General features: G+C 35.2%; 1 protein-coding gene across 1 annotated transcript in view; it reads right to left on the reverse strand.

Moving 5' to 3' along the window:
- Positions 1-17,332, reverse strand: part of WDR7 (WD repeat domain 7) — a 357,963-nt gene that overhangs the window by 233,931 nt on the left and 106,700 nt on the right. Inside the window, exon 18 of the mRNA XM_047086392.1 lies at positions 1,293-1,411. Within this exon, the coding sequence (XP_046942348.1) occupies positions 1,293-1,411 (119 nt within the window). The remainder of the gene's footprint in view (positions 1-1,292; positions 1,412-17,332) is intronic.

A 17,332-nucleotide genomic window follows, 5' to 3' on the forward strand; every position in this document is an offset into this window, starting at 1 on the left:
ACACAACTTTTATTTTGCAGTTTTAGTGTTCTTTTGGCAAATTACCACAAAGCACAGAGTCAAAGAAGCTAGTCAATTGTCAAGTGGTGTTATCAATCAATTTATTAGCTCTTTATAACTGAAAACGTAACTCAGCAGTGTCTGATAAGAGTTTAAATAAAAATTCTTTTTAATTATAACTGATTTTTGAAGTGAATTCAAAAACAATTCAATGCAAAACCATGAAGATTTGAGTATGGTGCGATTCCACTTGGAGATGAGGGAAGGGAAACCAGATGCAGGGAATATCTATATTTTGATAAGTTCAAAATCTTGAATGATACAAACTGCTATAGCTAGACAGGTCAAATGCCATAATAAAGGAAATCTCTATAAAACATTTCCAAGTTCCTGGTGATATTATATTCCAAGCAGTATCTAATACAGCAGAAGTCCATTAACACAAAATAACAGCTACCATTTATTGAGCTCCTACCATGTGTCAGGCTCTGTACTTACTGTTTCACTTGCATTATCTGATTTGATCCTGACAGCAATCCCATGAGGAATATATTATTATCCCCACTTTACAAATGAGCTTCAAACAGGTTAAGTAAATTGCCCAGGGTCACAAAGTTAATAATTGGCAGAACTGATATTTAAACCCAGGTCTCTTCGAATTCCAAAGACTTTTATTATAACACAGTACCTTCCACTGGACAATGGCTATTCACTCAGAATTTGATTGGTGTAATTACAACCCAGTGTGTGATTTGGGGGGAGGTGTATGTGAGCATGGATGTATGTGTACAATCCATACAAAAACCAATACTTAAACAGTTCCAGGAAGTATATGAAAGCTTTTGTCAAATATTCACTGGATTAAAAAGTAAACAAATTCGCAAGCTGTAACATTACTGTTTGGTATATAAACCGAGAAAAAAAAAAATCAGAAACCCATATCTTCTGTCACATAATAAACTGGTGAAAAGAAATTAGATAAGTATTAACCATTTCATCTCAAGTTTACACATGTCTAGGGCGCCTGGGTGGCTCAATCGGTTAAGCGTCCGACTTCGGCTCGGGTCATGATCTTATGGCTTGTGAGTTCGAGCCCCGCGTGGGGCTCTGTGCTGACAGCTCAGAGCCTGGAGCCTGCTTCAGATTCTGTGTCTTTGCCTCTCTCTCTGCCCCTCCCCCGCTCACACTCTGTCTCTCTCTGTCTCTCAAAAATAAATAAACATTAAAAAAAAATTTACACACGTCTAATGCGTTCATGTTTTTGTTTTCTAGCCATATCACAACGACGTTACCTCCAAGCATCGATCTTGCCATCTCCGAGCCAGCATCTCTAGAAGTGGAGGCCTAAACTTGTCCAATCCCAGCAGGTCTGGCAGCATAACACAATGCATAGCAGCCAACTGACTCCATCCTGTTAAAACGTAACATAGTATAAATACTTTAAACATTTTGGCATTCCCTAAAGATTTTTCTTCAAATATACCAAAAACCAAAAAAAAAGAGGGCAAATGTGCTAAATTGTATTGGTAAGGATTTCCACTTTTATTAGATATTTTATACAAAGAATTATATCAAATGTAGTTCATCTCTAAATCAAGTAATTGGTACTTATAAGAACTTTCAAAGTCTTAAATAAAAATAAATTTCCTCATAAAGTACATTCAAATTCTACAAGGAAAACAAATTTCTAAACAGTCCCTCGAAGATAAAATATATTCAGGGTTGAGAAAGTGTAGAAATAAACATGTACTAGAGTAATAGACTTAAAACCACTTTCAGTTAAAAGGGCATTCACACAGATATCCAAAGATAAGTTCATGTCACTTAAGGCCTGGCCATCTGTGTATGACCACCTTATCAGTCAACAGAGATGTCTTCTCTTGTCTGTCACAGGGCCTTTAATTAATACTTATCGACCTCTTTTCTTACAAAGTGAACCAGATATTTAAACACAATCATAACTGAGTAACATAACATCAACTTTGAGGGGAAATATGAATGCAGACATTTCATAAAATAAAAACTGGATAATCTAAAATTTACAAAATCTTAAGCATCATTAACTTTAATTTATGGGAATAAAAGTTATTTTTTCCAAAATTCTAATCCATTATATGAAACTTAAGTATATGAAGAAAACAAACACTGTAAGTCGCTGCGATGTCTAAAAGCAACACTACCCAGACATTGTCAAATAGTCATTTCAACCCTGTTTTAAAGGTGTCTGAAAAATATATACACAATAAATGCTTCAGTCTTCCCAAATCATGCATGAAGCCGCTATTAATCCACAATAATTACCATAACACCTTCTGGGGATAATATTTAAAGAAAAATGACCAAGAATGAATGCAAAAAGAATTGTCTATTACCATATACAAGCTGGGTTATCTGTGATCGCAGAATTTTAACAAATCAATGTTTTGAAGTAATCTAAACTGTAGTCTTCTAAAACAACAAGAACCCAGGGTGCCTATGTGGCTCTGTCGGTTAGGCGTCCGACTTTGGCTCAGGTCATGATCTCACGGTTCATGAGTTTGAGCCCTGCATCAGGCTCTGTGCTGACAGCTCAGAGCCTGGAGCCTGCTTTAGATTCTGTGTCTCCCTCTACCGTCCCGTCTCCTGCTTGCGCGCTCTCTCTCTCAAAATAAATAAACATTAAAAAAATAATAAAAATTTAAAAAATAAAATAATAAGAACCCTACCATAAAATTCAAAACTATTACTGGGATTGTTAAAGAGAGAGAGAGAGAGAGAGAGAGAGAGAGAGAGGGAGAAGGAGAATGAGTGACAGATAAGCCACCTATCTAAAATTCATCCTTTCAATAAGAAAATTCTCATCAACTGAGAATATATGATTACATAACTTAGGTGATGAGCACATACATTTTAGATTACCATTTCTTTCCAAAGAGGATATATATACATATATAGAGGATATGTACGTATATACCTATACACACGCAAATATATATGTAAACATAAGTTACCACCTAATAATTTCTTTAAGTGCTTTAATGTCTCATGAAAGTATGAAGCGTATTTATGAGCTAAATTTTAATAGGATAATGATTCTCACCATGGTCCAAAGTCAACAGCTTTTTTTTTGAACAAATTACTATCTTTCACAATAGCTTAACAAACATGACCCTAACTATTTTTGCTAAAACCCAGTCTTAACATACTAACCTTAGTACATGCCTACGACAGGGAAGCCAAACAAAAACTAAGTTACACTTTGGCGTTCCCGTGTTTTCTTTCCAAACGAGGGCTACTTAGAACATGAGCTCTCTACGCTTAACGGATATTGTACCATTCTTTCCAGTTGAATGGACTGGTAATACTGCTTTTTAATAAAGAGTCCGAATCAATCTGGGTTACGTCTGAGATTTTGTAAATTTCTTCCTTTTTATATTATACATCCTGCTGGAGGCTGAGCCCATGATGAAGAGAGTGGATGTAAGTCAGAGCTCACAAGTTCTGCTAGGTTTCCAGGCAGTATAAATAATCCTCATGGGAAAAATAGGTTTGTGGATTCCATTCACATTTTCAGAGCTCCAAAAATACTTGCAACTAGTCTAAGTCCACAGGGATAATATGGTAGTCTAACTACATCTTAAAAATTGAAATTATGGATTTTTGCCTCATCCAGAAACAGAAACAGTAAGGAGGATAAACAGGTGAATTCCTCACAGTCTGTAATCACTGGTGCTAATCAACATTCTGAAGACTTTTCATATGAGAATGTAGAGAGGCCCCTCACATCTCCCCCTCACCTCAGAGTAATGGTGCATGCAAAATAAACTCATTAGTTCTAACACCAGAGATCACATGACAAACATCACTATGAAAACCAATCCACCTTTTAATATCGGCTTCACATCAAAGATTGGCATCTCTGCCCTTCTTTAGCAGCATTCTAGATTACAAGAAACACAATTATGCCAGCCACGAGTAGCATTACATTTTCGTAACTGGTCCTCAGCCCTGACATTAGCAAATCAAGTTATAAAACGGAAACTTTTGGATATCACATATAACAAAACAGATAAATGTATAAATTAGATAAAAAGAACATGTCATATCAGAATAAAGCACAGACTGAAAGGGAGTTGTTAGAAAGTTGAGGGAGAATACCTTCATTTACTAAGAAACAGGTATGTAAAGCAGGAGTAGAAGCAGGGTCAGAGCCAGAGTGATCAGCATCAGACCGAGCGGAAATGACAGGAGCAGGAACTTGCAGAGAAAACAGAAGAAATAAAGAGGAGAGAATTGAGGTACAGCGGCTTCTGAAAAAAAGCTCAGTATTAGTGAAGAATGAAAAACAAAATTAGCAAAATATAGTAAATGGAGAACTGAAAAATGATGTTTTAATCAGAAGGGCATGATCGTCAAGGATTACAGCAGGGAAATGATACATCTGGACAGTAACCACATTGTAGTTCAAATTCTATTTAATATTCAAATTTATCGCTGTATCAGCTAATAGAAAAAACAGTTCTAAAACAACTAAGACTACAATGAAAAAATGACAGACATTAAGGATTAGCAAAAATATAATCCAATTTTTAAAATGTACCACATACTGAAAAGTTTTTGCTGGTCTTCATATTGTCGATTACATTTTTCTAATAATTTATTTCCTAACTTTACGTGTAAGTTATTTTCTTAACATCTGAAACCAACATCCACTGAGATCATTTCAATTTTCCACACTCATTTTATAAAAATACAATTTAAAACATACCAACTTGTATAGAATATATGTTCTTTTGTGAGAAGAACCCTAACATAGCTTCATTCTTTGAAGTTTAAAAAAAATTTTTTATGATACAAATGCTTTATATTATAAATTACTGAGTATTCTAATCCCTATATAATACATGCAACAACCCGCACCCCACACCCCCAAAAAGTAATGTTACCAGGAAAATGTTTCAGCTTAAATTATCATATGAAAAGGCAAAAAGACCGTATGGCACACACATTCTACAACTGGAGGTCAATGTTAAGATTTAGAGGTCACCATTTGACACTTCCTTCCTATGGAGAAATTACCATATGTCATGCACAAGCATCTTCAAATTAATCCCTCTCCTTTCTTCTGTCATTGAACAGCAATAGGTTTGGGCTCCTGAACAGATTAAGCATTGTCCACTGAATGATATGTTTGTTTTTCATGCAGTGAAGTTCCTTTGTAGCTACAGGACAGCTGCATGAAAACAACTTTTCATAATTTCCACACAAATGCGTCATAATGTCAATCAGGCACGCGTGAGGTGGTAAACAGCACAACTAAGAGAAGCACATGAACAGTAATAAAAAGCAGGAAATCCAACTCCATAAACCCTAAGAAGCACATCTTGCACATATGAAAGTTTCATTTGGGAAATTATATTTTTTTTTTATTATCACAGGCCTGTTTTTTGTTCCTTATGAAATTAAAATGACTTTATAATGTTATGTTTATGAAAAACACAGAGCTTTTAATTGCATCATATTTCATAAGATCTTCAAAAATTCTATTGTAATCTTATAAAGAAATCTCAAATATTTCTATGTTCCACTTAATAAATTTTTCATTTTTTAAATCATTTTTAATTATGAATTCAGTTATTATGGCCTAGAAAATATTCACTTCCTTATGCAAAAAAGTTGGCAAGCCTGGTTGGCGAAGAGAAAATTGTCAGGCTTTAGCTTTCATGCTACCAAAATTGTTGACAAAGTTCCTCTGGTGATTTTCAACAAGTGGGACTTTTTTCCTTTTTAAGAGAAATTAGAGAAAAGGAGAAATTATCATCATCCCTCAAAAGGCTGTGGTGACTGTATCTGATTTTTCTCTTAAGTGAGAGGACACCAGAATTAGAACGTGAGGAAATTCAATATAAATGAATAAAAGTGCAGGACAGAGTGACCATTACCCTGGCCAGGACAAATAAGTAGTGGGATAAAGCACATCTTCTCTAAGTCACAGCATAAAGGAAAGCAGAAATGCTACTGAAGAAACTGCTAGAATAAGTAATAATAGGTCTTAATAGAATAATGTTCAATATATGTAAGTTTATTTTTATAATATATGTAAGTTTGTTTTTAAAAATCTCTGCATCACCAAAAAATATTTCATTCAGCCTACTTCATAACTAAAACTGCAGAATCTAGAACTACTTTTATAATTAATTGAGAATACTCAAATTCTACTTGAGCTTTCAAAACTGTTCACACACAGAAAAAAAATCAGCAACAGAAATTTAAAAAGTACTACTTCTAAAATAAAAAGCTCAAGATTTAATGACAAATAAAAATCTGAAGAGGTCATATGTAGCACTGAGTATTAAAAATTTATACCATAAAGCATAAATGAGCATTTGGTTTCTTAAAAAAAGCGGCAATGATAATGATCAACTGGCTTTCTCTTATTAAGGATTTAGTAAAACTTAAGGGCAAAGTCTCAAGGCAACTTCCAGTGATGATAGAAGTGGCATAAGTTCTATTATTTTACCTAGGAAATTTCCTTAATTTTGCAGCTAAGAGCCTCTCTACTTACTACCACATGAACAGATAGGCAAAGATAAATGAACCCATGGGGTTAACACACACGTGCACACATGCGCTCTCGCTTCCCATTAGATAGCATATATACATGTATAATACCCAGGGTTTTCTGTTTTTGAATAAGCCTATTTCAGTCTTCATATGAAATCGGACTCTGAATTCCAGTGTTCCCTACTGCCATTGTGACATGAAGAATGTATCAAGGACAGAAAGTGAACTTACTTTAGGTAGCAAGTTATTGGTCTAAACCTCATTAGCCTCCTGGCACAAGAACACAAATAGCCCTTTCAATACATTTTTTAGGCGGAAAAAAAAAATCTAGAAGATAAAGATTTCTGTAAAACCAAACGCAATGCTTAAAGAAGTTTTTCCAAAGCTTAACACTAACAAATAATTAACACTATTTAATAATGAATCACTTTATCTAAAGAGCTGTGTGATAATCATGAAGCGTGGAGAGGGGTGGATAGAGGAGAAGGAGGCGTTCCACACTAAGTCTTCCATCCAAGAGAGATCTTAGAGTAACATCTGCCCTTTTATAAACTTCCTTTATGTCTACACTTCTATGTCTCAGGGAGTTGAACATTCTCATCATCTTTTAAACGAACATGAAGCATTAGGATAAATTGTTGATCAAGCAGTCTACAGAAAAAAGGGTTTCCTTGAAACACCATGGAGAAAGAGCACAAAAAGTCTAACGGCAATAAGGAAGTACAAAGGTCCAGGAAATAGAGAGGATAAGCACCTACCGTAAAGCAGAACGAATTAGCAGCCCAAGATGCTGTTCTGACAGACATACATCAAGGCAAAATAACAAGTGCTGATGATGTTTGAAAAATAGTAACTCTACTTAACCTATAGATCACCACTGGATTATATCAGACTTGGAATAAGTTCAGATGCAATGACTTGGCCTATAACTCCAGCCAGTGTTCAAAAAATAAAACTTAAAAAAATGTTTAAAAATCCCACTTCTGGGGGCGCCTGGGTGGCGCAGTCGGTTAAGTGTCCAACTTCAGCTCAGGTCACGATCTCGCGGTCCGTGAGTTCAAGCCCCACATCGGGCTCTGGGCTGATGGCTCAGAGCCTGGAGCCTGTTTCCGATTCTGTGTCTCCCTCTCTCTCTGCCCCTCCCCTGCTCATGCTGTGTCTGTCTAGCACTCAAAAATAAATGAACATTTTGGGCGCCTGGGTGGTTCAGTCGGTTGAGTGCCGACTTCGGCTCAGGTCATGATCTCGCGGTCTGTGAGTTCGAGCCCCGCGTCGGGCTCCGTGCTGTCAGCTCGGAGCCTGGAGCCTGCTTCCGATTCTGTGTCTCCCTCTCTCTCTGCCCCTCCCCCGTTCATGCTCTGTCTCTCTCTGTCTCAAAAATAAATAAATGTTAAAAAAAAAATTTAAAAATCCCACTTCTGTAAAAGGTCTCCTTCATTACTAATATCCAAAATACATAAATGAGCTAAGACCCAAAACAATGGGGGCTGGGGGGGAGAGTCTGAAGTTTACTGCAGTGAAAGTAAGGCTATTAAAATTTTCTATCTCATTTAATTAACAATAAGCCCCTACTATGTGCCAGATATTGGGCTAAGCATACAAAGAACTCATAAAGATTAGCCAAAGTTACTCGGTTACTGAGAGTCTGGCAGGAAAAGCAAATAACTAATTAAAATATTATCATAAATTACACTTGTCTGAATCTCCTCCGCTACATAGAAGCTCCTTGAAGGCAGAGGTTTGTTATGTCAGCCTTGTAGATTCAGCACCTAGTTACTGACATACTGACACTAGAAACATAGAGAGAAGGTATCTATAGATCCATTCATTCAAGTATTTATTGAGTACCTTCTGTGTACCAGTCACTGTTCAAAGCACTTGTGCCAAATTAGTGAACAGAAAGAACAAAAGTCTGTCCTTTGAGCTTCCAAAGACCAAAATGACATGCCAATTTTTATTAAAAGGCATATAAATTCAAACACAAAATTTTAAGGAGTCTTCAGGTCCATCCAATAACCTGATATATGTACTCCATATACGTTTCTTGCTACAGACCCTGGAAAAAGATGGTGAGAAATTATTGGTTAATCTACATAAATGATTCCTGAAATAATTTAACAATGACTACTTCCTACTTCAAGTTTAGACAACCTAAATTAAATACATTTCTGAAAAATAAAACAGCAGATATCGTTACATAACCTTAGAACCTTAAATTGCTTGGATTTGCTTCCACACCTACCACTGAGTAAAGACACAACTACCAGCACAGACACAGGGTCACAATCAAGATAAGCACTAGAGACACAGACCAAAGACTTATGCCATGAGATTACTGAATTGATCAAGAGAAGTACAGTACGTCAGAATGCAGAGAAGCCTAAAGCGATGGGCAGATTTAGGGCTGTATAACCACGAACAAAAAGTTAGTTTGACATCTCTGATCCCTTTCTCAAGTGAGATGTTTTATAAAGCACACAATTGAGTATCTAATAAATAAAAACTGTCTCTATCAAAAAGTACATGACTTGTCAGTAAATGTTAATTATTGGCAAAGACTGAATTAACAAGCCCACTGCTAGACAAAATAAACCTCCTGTGAAGAAATTATTTTCCAATGAAATACCCGGATAATGTGTATGAGAAATTACGTTAGCTGAACTCTCCAGATCATCTTTATTCTCAGACCCAAATGTCTATGAAAGGTCCAATCCCCAGCTAAAGTCTTTACTCTGTATAGATTATTTTGCAGCTGAACAAGTATTAGCCGACATGTAAGTGACAGTTTATCGAAAAGGAGCATATTCATGTTTGCAATCCAGCTTGAAAAATGGATTGTGAGTCAATGTGCACTGCAGTGGGAGTCAGGAAAAGAAAACATAAGGAGAGGAAAATGTTTAAAAGAAAACCAAGGTAAGAGAAGTCAGAGCAGAAAGACGAAATATAATACCCTAACTGTTGAACTGTAGTCCAAGAACTCAGAGCTTTTGTCCATTCTCTGACCACTTCTTATCCTAAACTGGTTGTTTTATGTTCATGAGTTATCTACTAGATATATAGATATAGATATAGATATAGATATAGATATAGATATAGATACAGATATAGATACACACACACACACACACACACACACACACACACTACTTAAGAGAGTATACATCAGAATAATCTTTCTAATGTCCTAAATAGAGATGTTTGCAGAAAAAAGTGCTCAACATTTTTTTTGTTAAAGAGATAATTGCTCCATATTTTCAATATTCAAACAGAAAGTGGGTTTCCTGATGGCATCCTAAAATATTTTACCGTAACTCTCACTACACGTTGCTAACCTTTATTTACTTTAAAAGATAAGTGTCTGTGCTATTCCAAATGGAAACTCCTAAGTCTACCTTAAATAAATGCTTTAGAAAAAGGCTCAATTCTCTTCACTACTCTCAAAACATGATGCTTTATGAGAGAAGCAACATTAAAGCTTTCCTACTGTAACATTCTCAGAACTAACCAAGTGAGTAAACTGAATACTGTAATGGTGGTGAAGTACACAATGTATCGTGACAATGTCACAAATTACGCTGGACCCCTTGTATCTGCTGCTATGGTTACAGAGGGAGAAAACTGTCATCCAAGAAGAAACATCAACTATAAAGAATGATAATGAAGATGGTAATGATGAGGACAACAAATAAAATCTCTAACAGGCACTGGTCTTAAATGAAGCTCTAAACTAATTAAATGAAGGAGAATGTGGCCTGCCACTGATTTGTACTGTATAATCTGGAAGATATTTTCAGTGGATTTAGAACAAAAATACGTGTTGTTGTAGAAAAAGCACAGATCTAGAGTTAAAAGGTGCTACTGTATCCTAATCATACCTCCATAACTAACCATATTTTAAGTCAGTCTTTTAGCTTTGTGAACCCGTTTCCATTTCTCCCTGAAGTAATGGCTATAAAAATATTACAACACTATGTAACATAAAGAATATTTACCTTGGGGTGCCTGGGTGGCTCAGCTGGATAAGCGTACGACCTCAGCTCAGGTCATGATCTTGCAGTTCATGGGTTCGAGCCCCGCATCAGGCTTTGTGCTGACAGCTCAGAGCCTGGAGCCTGCCTCAGATTCTGTGTTTCCCTCTCTCTCTGCCTCTCCCCTGCACATGCTCATGCCCATGCTCTGTCTCTCTCTCTCTCAAAAATAAATAAACATTAAAAAAATAAAAGAATATTTACTTTATGAAGTAATAGTATATTTAGAACATTTTGGAGGCACCTGGGTGGTTCAGTCAGTGAAGCATCCGACTCTTGATTTCAGCTCAGGTCATGATCTCATGGTTCATGGGTTCAAGCTCCACATGGGGCTCTGTACTGACAGTGCATAGTCTACTTCGGATTCTCTCCCTCCCTCTCTCTGACCCTCCCACGTGCTCGCTCACTCTCTCTCTCTCTCTCTCTCTCTCTCTCTCTCAAAATAAATAAATAAACTTAAAAAAAAATGTTTAAAGTAAAGGGAGAGGACCTTCCACTTCTGGCCAAGATGGAGTAACATGAAATAGACTTATAATACCATCTAAAATAACCCCCACCCCCAAAATACATAAAAAGACAACAGTTTCAAGCCACTGGACATCAAATGATGATGGACTAAAAGTGAGGAGTTGGGAGACAAACAGCTCTATGATTACCCCCATTTATTGCCTTGTTGGGAGTTTCTAGACCAACATATAGGAAAGAGGATTTAGGAAGAGCCCAGCAGTTTCCCTGAGCTAAGGAGACAGAGCTGAGAGTCTCAGGAAACCAGAGCAGCCAGAATCCACAGGAAGAGAAGAGAACTTCAAAGATCAAGGTTCTTCAGACGTCCCCCTCAAATATTCAGCAGAGCACAATCAGTTCATGTGTGTAAGGAAACTACTAAAGTATATGTGTGTTGCTCCCACTAGCCAGACTGGAAAATTCAGAATTCATGGGGTACCAGATACTCAGGAAGGTCTGGCCTGAGTAATGGGAAACTAGCCTTAGACAGAACATGACTCCACACCCACCTAACAAATCATAAAAGCAAGACCACAAAAAGATCAAACTGCTTCCAAGTAACTTAACTGCATCCAGAATATAGCTTAAAATTTTTTTATAACAATATAAAAATATTCAGTACCCAACAAGGTGAAATTCAAATATCTGCCACTTAACAATGATTACCAGGCACACAAAGAAGCAGGAAAGTACAGTCCATAATGAGGAGAGGAAAAGTCAATTAAAAACAACCCCAAACTGACAGAGATGTCAAAATTATCAAATAAGAGTATTAAAACAGTTATTATAACTGTAATTCATATATTGAAAAAAGTTACATAGAGACAATAAGAATATAAAAAAAAGACCCAATTCAAAATTGTGAACATGAAAATCATAATATCTGAGATGAAAAACACACTGATTGGGCTTAATAGCAGTTTGGATATTGCTAGAAAATATGAATGAACTTGAAGACATTGCAACAGAAACTACCTAATCAAAACACAGAGAGGAAAAAAATCCAAAAATAAAGCATCAATGAGCTATGAAACAATTTCAAGTGGCCTAATGTACATATAATTTGAGTCCAATAAAGAGAGAAGAGAGGAGAGAAAAGAAAGATTATTTGGAGAAATAATGGTGAGAAATGTTTTAATTTAATAAAAACTACAAAAATAAGCTTAATAAACTGCAACCACAAGAAACATAAAACTACACCAAGAAGCCTCATAAGCAAATGGCTCAAAACCAAATAAAGAGAAAATCTTTACAAGTAGTAAAAAAAAATTTTTAAATGTTAGTTATATACAGAGATAGATACAAATGGCATCAGATTTCTTGTCAAAAACAATGCAAATGAGAAGACAATAAAGTAACATTTCTAAAGTACTGAAAGATACAAATGGTCAACGTAGAATTCTATACCAAAAATATCTTCCAAAGTCAAAAGCAAATAAAGACGTTTTCAGACATAAAGCTGAAAGAACAGCAGACCTTCACTACAAGAAATGTTAAAGCAAGTACTTTAGACAGAAAAAAAAAAAAATTATACCAGATAAAAATCCAGATCTATACAAAGGAATGAAGAGCAGCAAAAATGGTAATTACATAGGTAAATATATATGGTTTTTGTCTATTTAAATCTCCATAAAATACAACTATTAAATAATAGTGATATTTAAGGTTTATAATATACAAAAATGTAAATTACAAGACAAAAATCGCACAAAGGCCAGGAAGTAAAAAATGCAAGTAAAACATTTTACAATTTTTATATTTAATGTTAAATGGTAGGGGCACCTGAGTGGCTCAGTCAGTTAAGCATCCAACTTTGGCTCAGGTCATGATCTTTGATTGTTCAGAGTTTGAGCCCCGTGTCAGGCTCTATGCTGACAGCTCAGAGCCTGGAGCCTGTTTCAGATTGTCTCCCTCCTTCCCTCTCTCTCTCTCTCTCTCTGCCCCTCCCCGACTCACTCTCTCTCAAAAATAAACACTAAAAAAATTTTTTTAAATGTTAAATGGTAATAATACCACTTAAAGGTACACTGTGATAAGTTAAAGATCTACGTAAACTAGAAACTCTAAAATTGCCACTAAAATAACAAAAATTTAGCTTATAAGCCAGTAAAGGAGATAAAGTGATATAATAAAAAAAAAGATTCCATTAATCTCAAAAACAGCAGAAAAAGGAAAAGAAGGAACAAAGAACAAATGAAACAAGGAGAAAAAAGAGCAGAAAGATGGACTCAAACCTAGCCATGTCAATAAACACATTAAATGTAAGTGGTTTAAACACTACAGTTAAAGGGGCGCCTGGGTGGCGCAGTCGGTTAAGCGTCCGACTTCAGCCAGGTCACGATCTCGCGGTCCGGGAGTTCGAGCCCCGCGTCGGGCTCTGGGCTGATGGCTCAGAGCCTGGAGCCTGTTTCCGATTCTGTGTCTCCCTCTCTCTCTGCCCCTCCCCCGTTCATGCTGTGTCTCTCTCTGTCCCAAAAATAAATAAACGTTGAAAAAAAAAAAATTTAAACACTACAGTTAAAAAGCAGGCCATGTTGTCTATAAAGAAACACACTTTAAATGTAAAGATGCAAAATGGGTGAAAAGTAAAAGGATGAAAAAATATACACCATGCTAATAATAGTAACCAAAAAATGCTAAAATGGCTATATTATTATAAACAAAGTAGATTTTCAAAGCAAAAGATATTATCAAGGATAAAGAGATCATTTCATGAGACAAGTAAAAACAAAAAAAAAAAGTCAGTAAGAAATAACAATTCTAAAGGTTTATGTGCCTAATAAGAGAGATTCATAAAACATGAAGCAAAAACTAACATACAGATGCAAGGAGGAGTAAAAAAAAATCCACAATCACTGCCAGACTACTCAGGAAAAGAAAGAAAATTCATAAATTATAAATAACAGAAATGGGAGAGGGGATATCTTTTCAAATCCTACATATAGGATACTAAAAGAAAAATAAGAGAATATTAAACTTTTTGCCAATAACTTTGACACAAACTATCAAAGTTCACTCAAGATGAAATAATAATTAAAAAAGAAAAACATCTAAATAACCCTAATCTATTAAAACATCTAAATTTGCAGTTAAGACCCTTCCCATAGAGAAAACTCCAGGTCCACATACTTTCACTAGTGCACTAGATCAAACAACTAAGAAATAATATCATTCCTACACAAACCCTTCCAGAAAACACACACACACAAAAGGATAACATGCTAACTCCAGCATTATACTGTCACAAAATTGAACAAAGAACATTAACAGAAATGAAAATTGTAGACCAAAATCCCTCATAAATGTAACAAACTCTTAACAAATTTTAGCAAATTATATCCAACAATCCAGAAGAAGAATAATTCATCATGACCAAGTGTGGTCTACCCTAGGATCACAAGGTTGTTTTAAAATTCAAAAGTTCATGTACTTTGTCTTAAGAAAGTAAAGGAGAAAACTCATTTGTTAATTTCAAAAGATGCAGAAAAACCATGTGACCAAGTCTAACATCATAAAAAATTTCTCAACAAACTAGGAAGAGAAGGTAACTTCCTTAACATCCTCCTCATCTAAGAAGAACCTGCAGCTAACATCATACTTAATAAAGACTGAATGCTTTAACCCATGGTTGGGAACAGGCAAAGATGTCTACTGTAACTTCTTCAATTCAACATCATGCTCTAACTCCTTATCTGCGCAATAAGGTAAGAAAAATAAAATGCACTGTCTCAAAAGAAGTTAAATTGTCTTTATTCACAGATGACATTATTTTGGGCATATACTCTGAAGAAAGAAGGGATAAAAATTGGTAAGTAACCACCCATGTTAGAAAGTTAAAAAAAAAAAAAAAAAAGCCTATTAAATCCAAAGAATGTAGAAGAGCTGACTTCAGTGAAGTTGGAAAAAATATGCACCAGAAAGGATACACAAAGACACAGTGGATTCATTAAAATAACTAATAAGGTTCATAAGCCCCTGATGAGACTGATCAAAAAAAAAGAAAGAAGATACAAATGATTAACATAAGAAATAAAAATGGTGACATCACTACAGATATTAAAGAAATTTAAAAGATAATATATTTTCCTAGGACAGCAAATTTAAAAGAACTGGAAAAATCACTGAATATGAATTAATGAAACAGACACAAGAACAGAAAATTTGAAGTGTCACATGACAATGAGAGAAATGAAACCCAGAATTTAAAAACTTCCCACCAAAAAAACCTCTAGATCTAAATCCAACCAATTCTGCTGCACATTTATGGAAGAGATAATGCCAATCTTATTCAAATTCTACCTGAAAATAGAAAAGGAGGAAAGATCCCTTAATCAACTTTTTGAAACTTGAGTAATGTAATACTTTATAAGGGCATCAGAAGAAAGGGCAAGTTTCTTCTGGGAAAAAAATTATATATATATATACATGTGTATATATATATATGTATGTATATATATATACATACATATATATATATATATACATACACTGCAACTATATAAGACAATAATGCATCACAACAGATTAAATGGAAAAATTATATATTCATCTCAAGATAGAAAAAGCATGATAAAACCCAACATACACTGAAGATAAACACTTAGCAAAGGAATAATGGAGAGTTAATTTCTTAGACATTACCAGTAAGAAGCATATGGGAAATATCAGAATTATGAAAGCTTAGAAATTTTCCCTTTGGGAAAACACTGGGAACAGAAAAAGTATCCCATATGACTGTCCATAAAGTCCAACTAATCTACAAATAAAGTATTACAAATAATAGTTGCATTTAGCATGACTGCTTGATACAAGGTCAATATATAAAAATCATCTGCATTTCTGTGCCAGAGGCACAGAAAACAAAATATCCAATACCAGTTACAAGAATATTTTTAAAATCCATATCTAGGAATAAATCTAAAGTATGTAAGACCTCTACACAGAAAACTCTAAGAGTTAACAGAGCTGTATCAGACCTAAAAAAAATAGGAATAGGGCTGAGTTGAATATGTTAAATATACTGAATGAATGAATCCCACAAAGATACTAATTCTCCCCAAACTCATCTACAAATTCAATAAAATGGCAGTTGAAATCATAACAGGTTTTTGTAACAATTAACAAACTAGCTTTAAACTGACAACTGAGAAATTCAAAGAAACAAGCATAGCCATAACATGATTTAAGAATAAGGTGGAAAGACTTGATCTACTGAATACCAAGTTTTATTACAAAGCTACAGTAATTAAGGCACAAGGATACACAAGCAAATCAATGGGCACAAACAGTCCCAGGAACAAATCATATCAAAGAATATTTAATGGGGGCGCCTGGGTGGCTCAGTCAGTTAAGCGCTCAGGTCATGATCTCATGGTTTGTGAGGTTTGTGAGTTCAAACCCTGCGTTGAGCTCTGCACTGTCAGTGCCTGCCTGGGATTCTCTAAGAACATTTTATTTATGCCAAAGATGGCACTGCAAAGCAGTGGGGAATGAATCGTCTCTTTAATAAATCATGCTGGACTAATATGGTATTATATGGAGGAAAAAAACGAAACAGGACCCCTGTTTCCCTTTATACCCAGAACTGAATTCTAGGCAGATTGGAGATCTAAATAAAAAGGGGAAAACAAAAAATCTCCTAAGACAGAATGGCCTCGTGATATCAGGGTAACTTCTTAAACAGGACACAAAAATATTAATCATAAATGAAAAAAAATGTTATATTAGATTCCACTGAAATGGAGAGTACTGAATTTCAAAGATAGGCATGAAAGGCAAATAAATATTTACAATACATATAACAGAGGGCTCATATTAAGGACAGTCACAGATCAACCCTTACAAGTCATGTTTTTAAAGACAACCTAATAGATACACAAGTTGGACAGGCACTTCACAAAAGAACATATAAATATGAGCAATAAACATACAAAAAAGTGTTCAACCTTAATGGAAACTGGTGAATGTAAATTAAACATATGAGAGCCTACTATACACACACCAAGATGGCTAAAGTGAAAAAGATGGAAAATATTCAGGGTTGGCCAGCATATCTCACCGGTGGTGTATGGGAGTTCTTGCCCCATATCCTAGCCAATGCAGCATTTTCCATCTTTTCCACATTAGCCATTTTGAGGGATCCGTATTAGTCACTCACTTAGGAAAACATGACAACATCTGCTAAAGCTGAAGATAAACGTATGCAGAAATCCCACTTTTAGTTATAGACACAACAGAAGTACTCATAAGGTACATTA

The sequence above is a fragment of the Lynx rufus genome, unplaced genomic scaffold, assembly GCF_022079265.1.
Source record: "Lynx rufus isolate CCGP_SWC_20201006 ecotype Redwood Valley unplaced genomic scaffold, mLynRuf1.p SCAF_20, whole genome shotgun sequence".
Classification (NCBI taxonomy): Eukaryota; Metazoa; Chordata; class Mammalia; order Carnivora; family Felidae; genus Lynx; species Lynx rufus.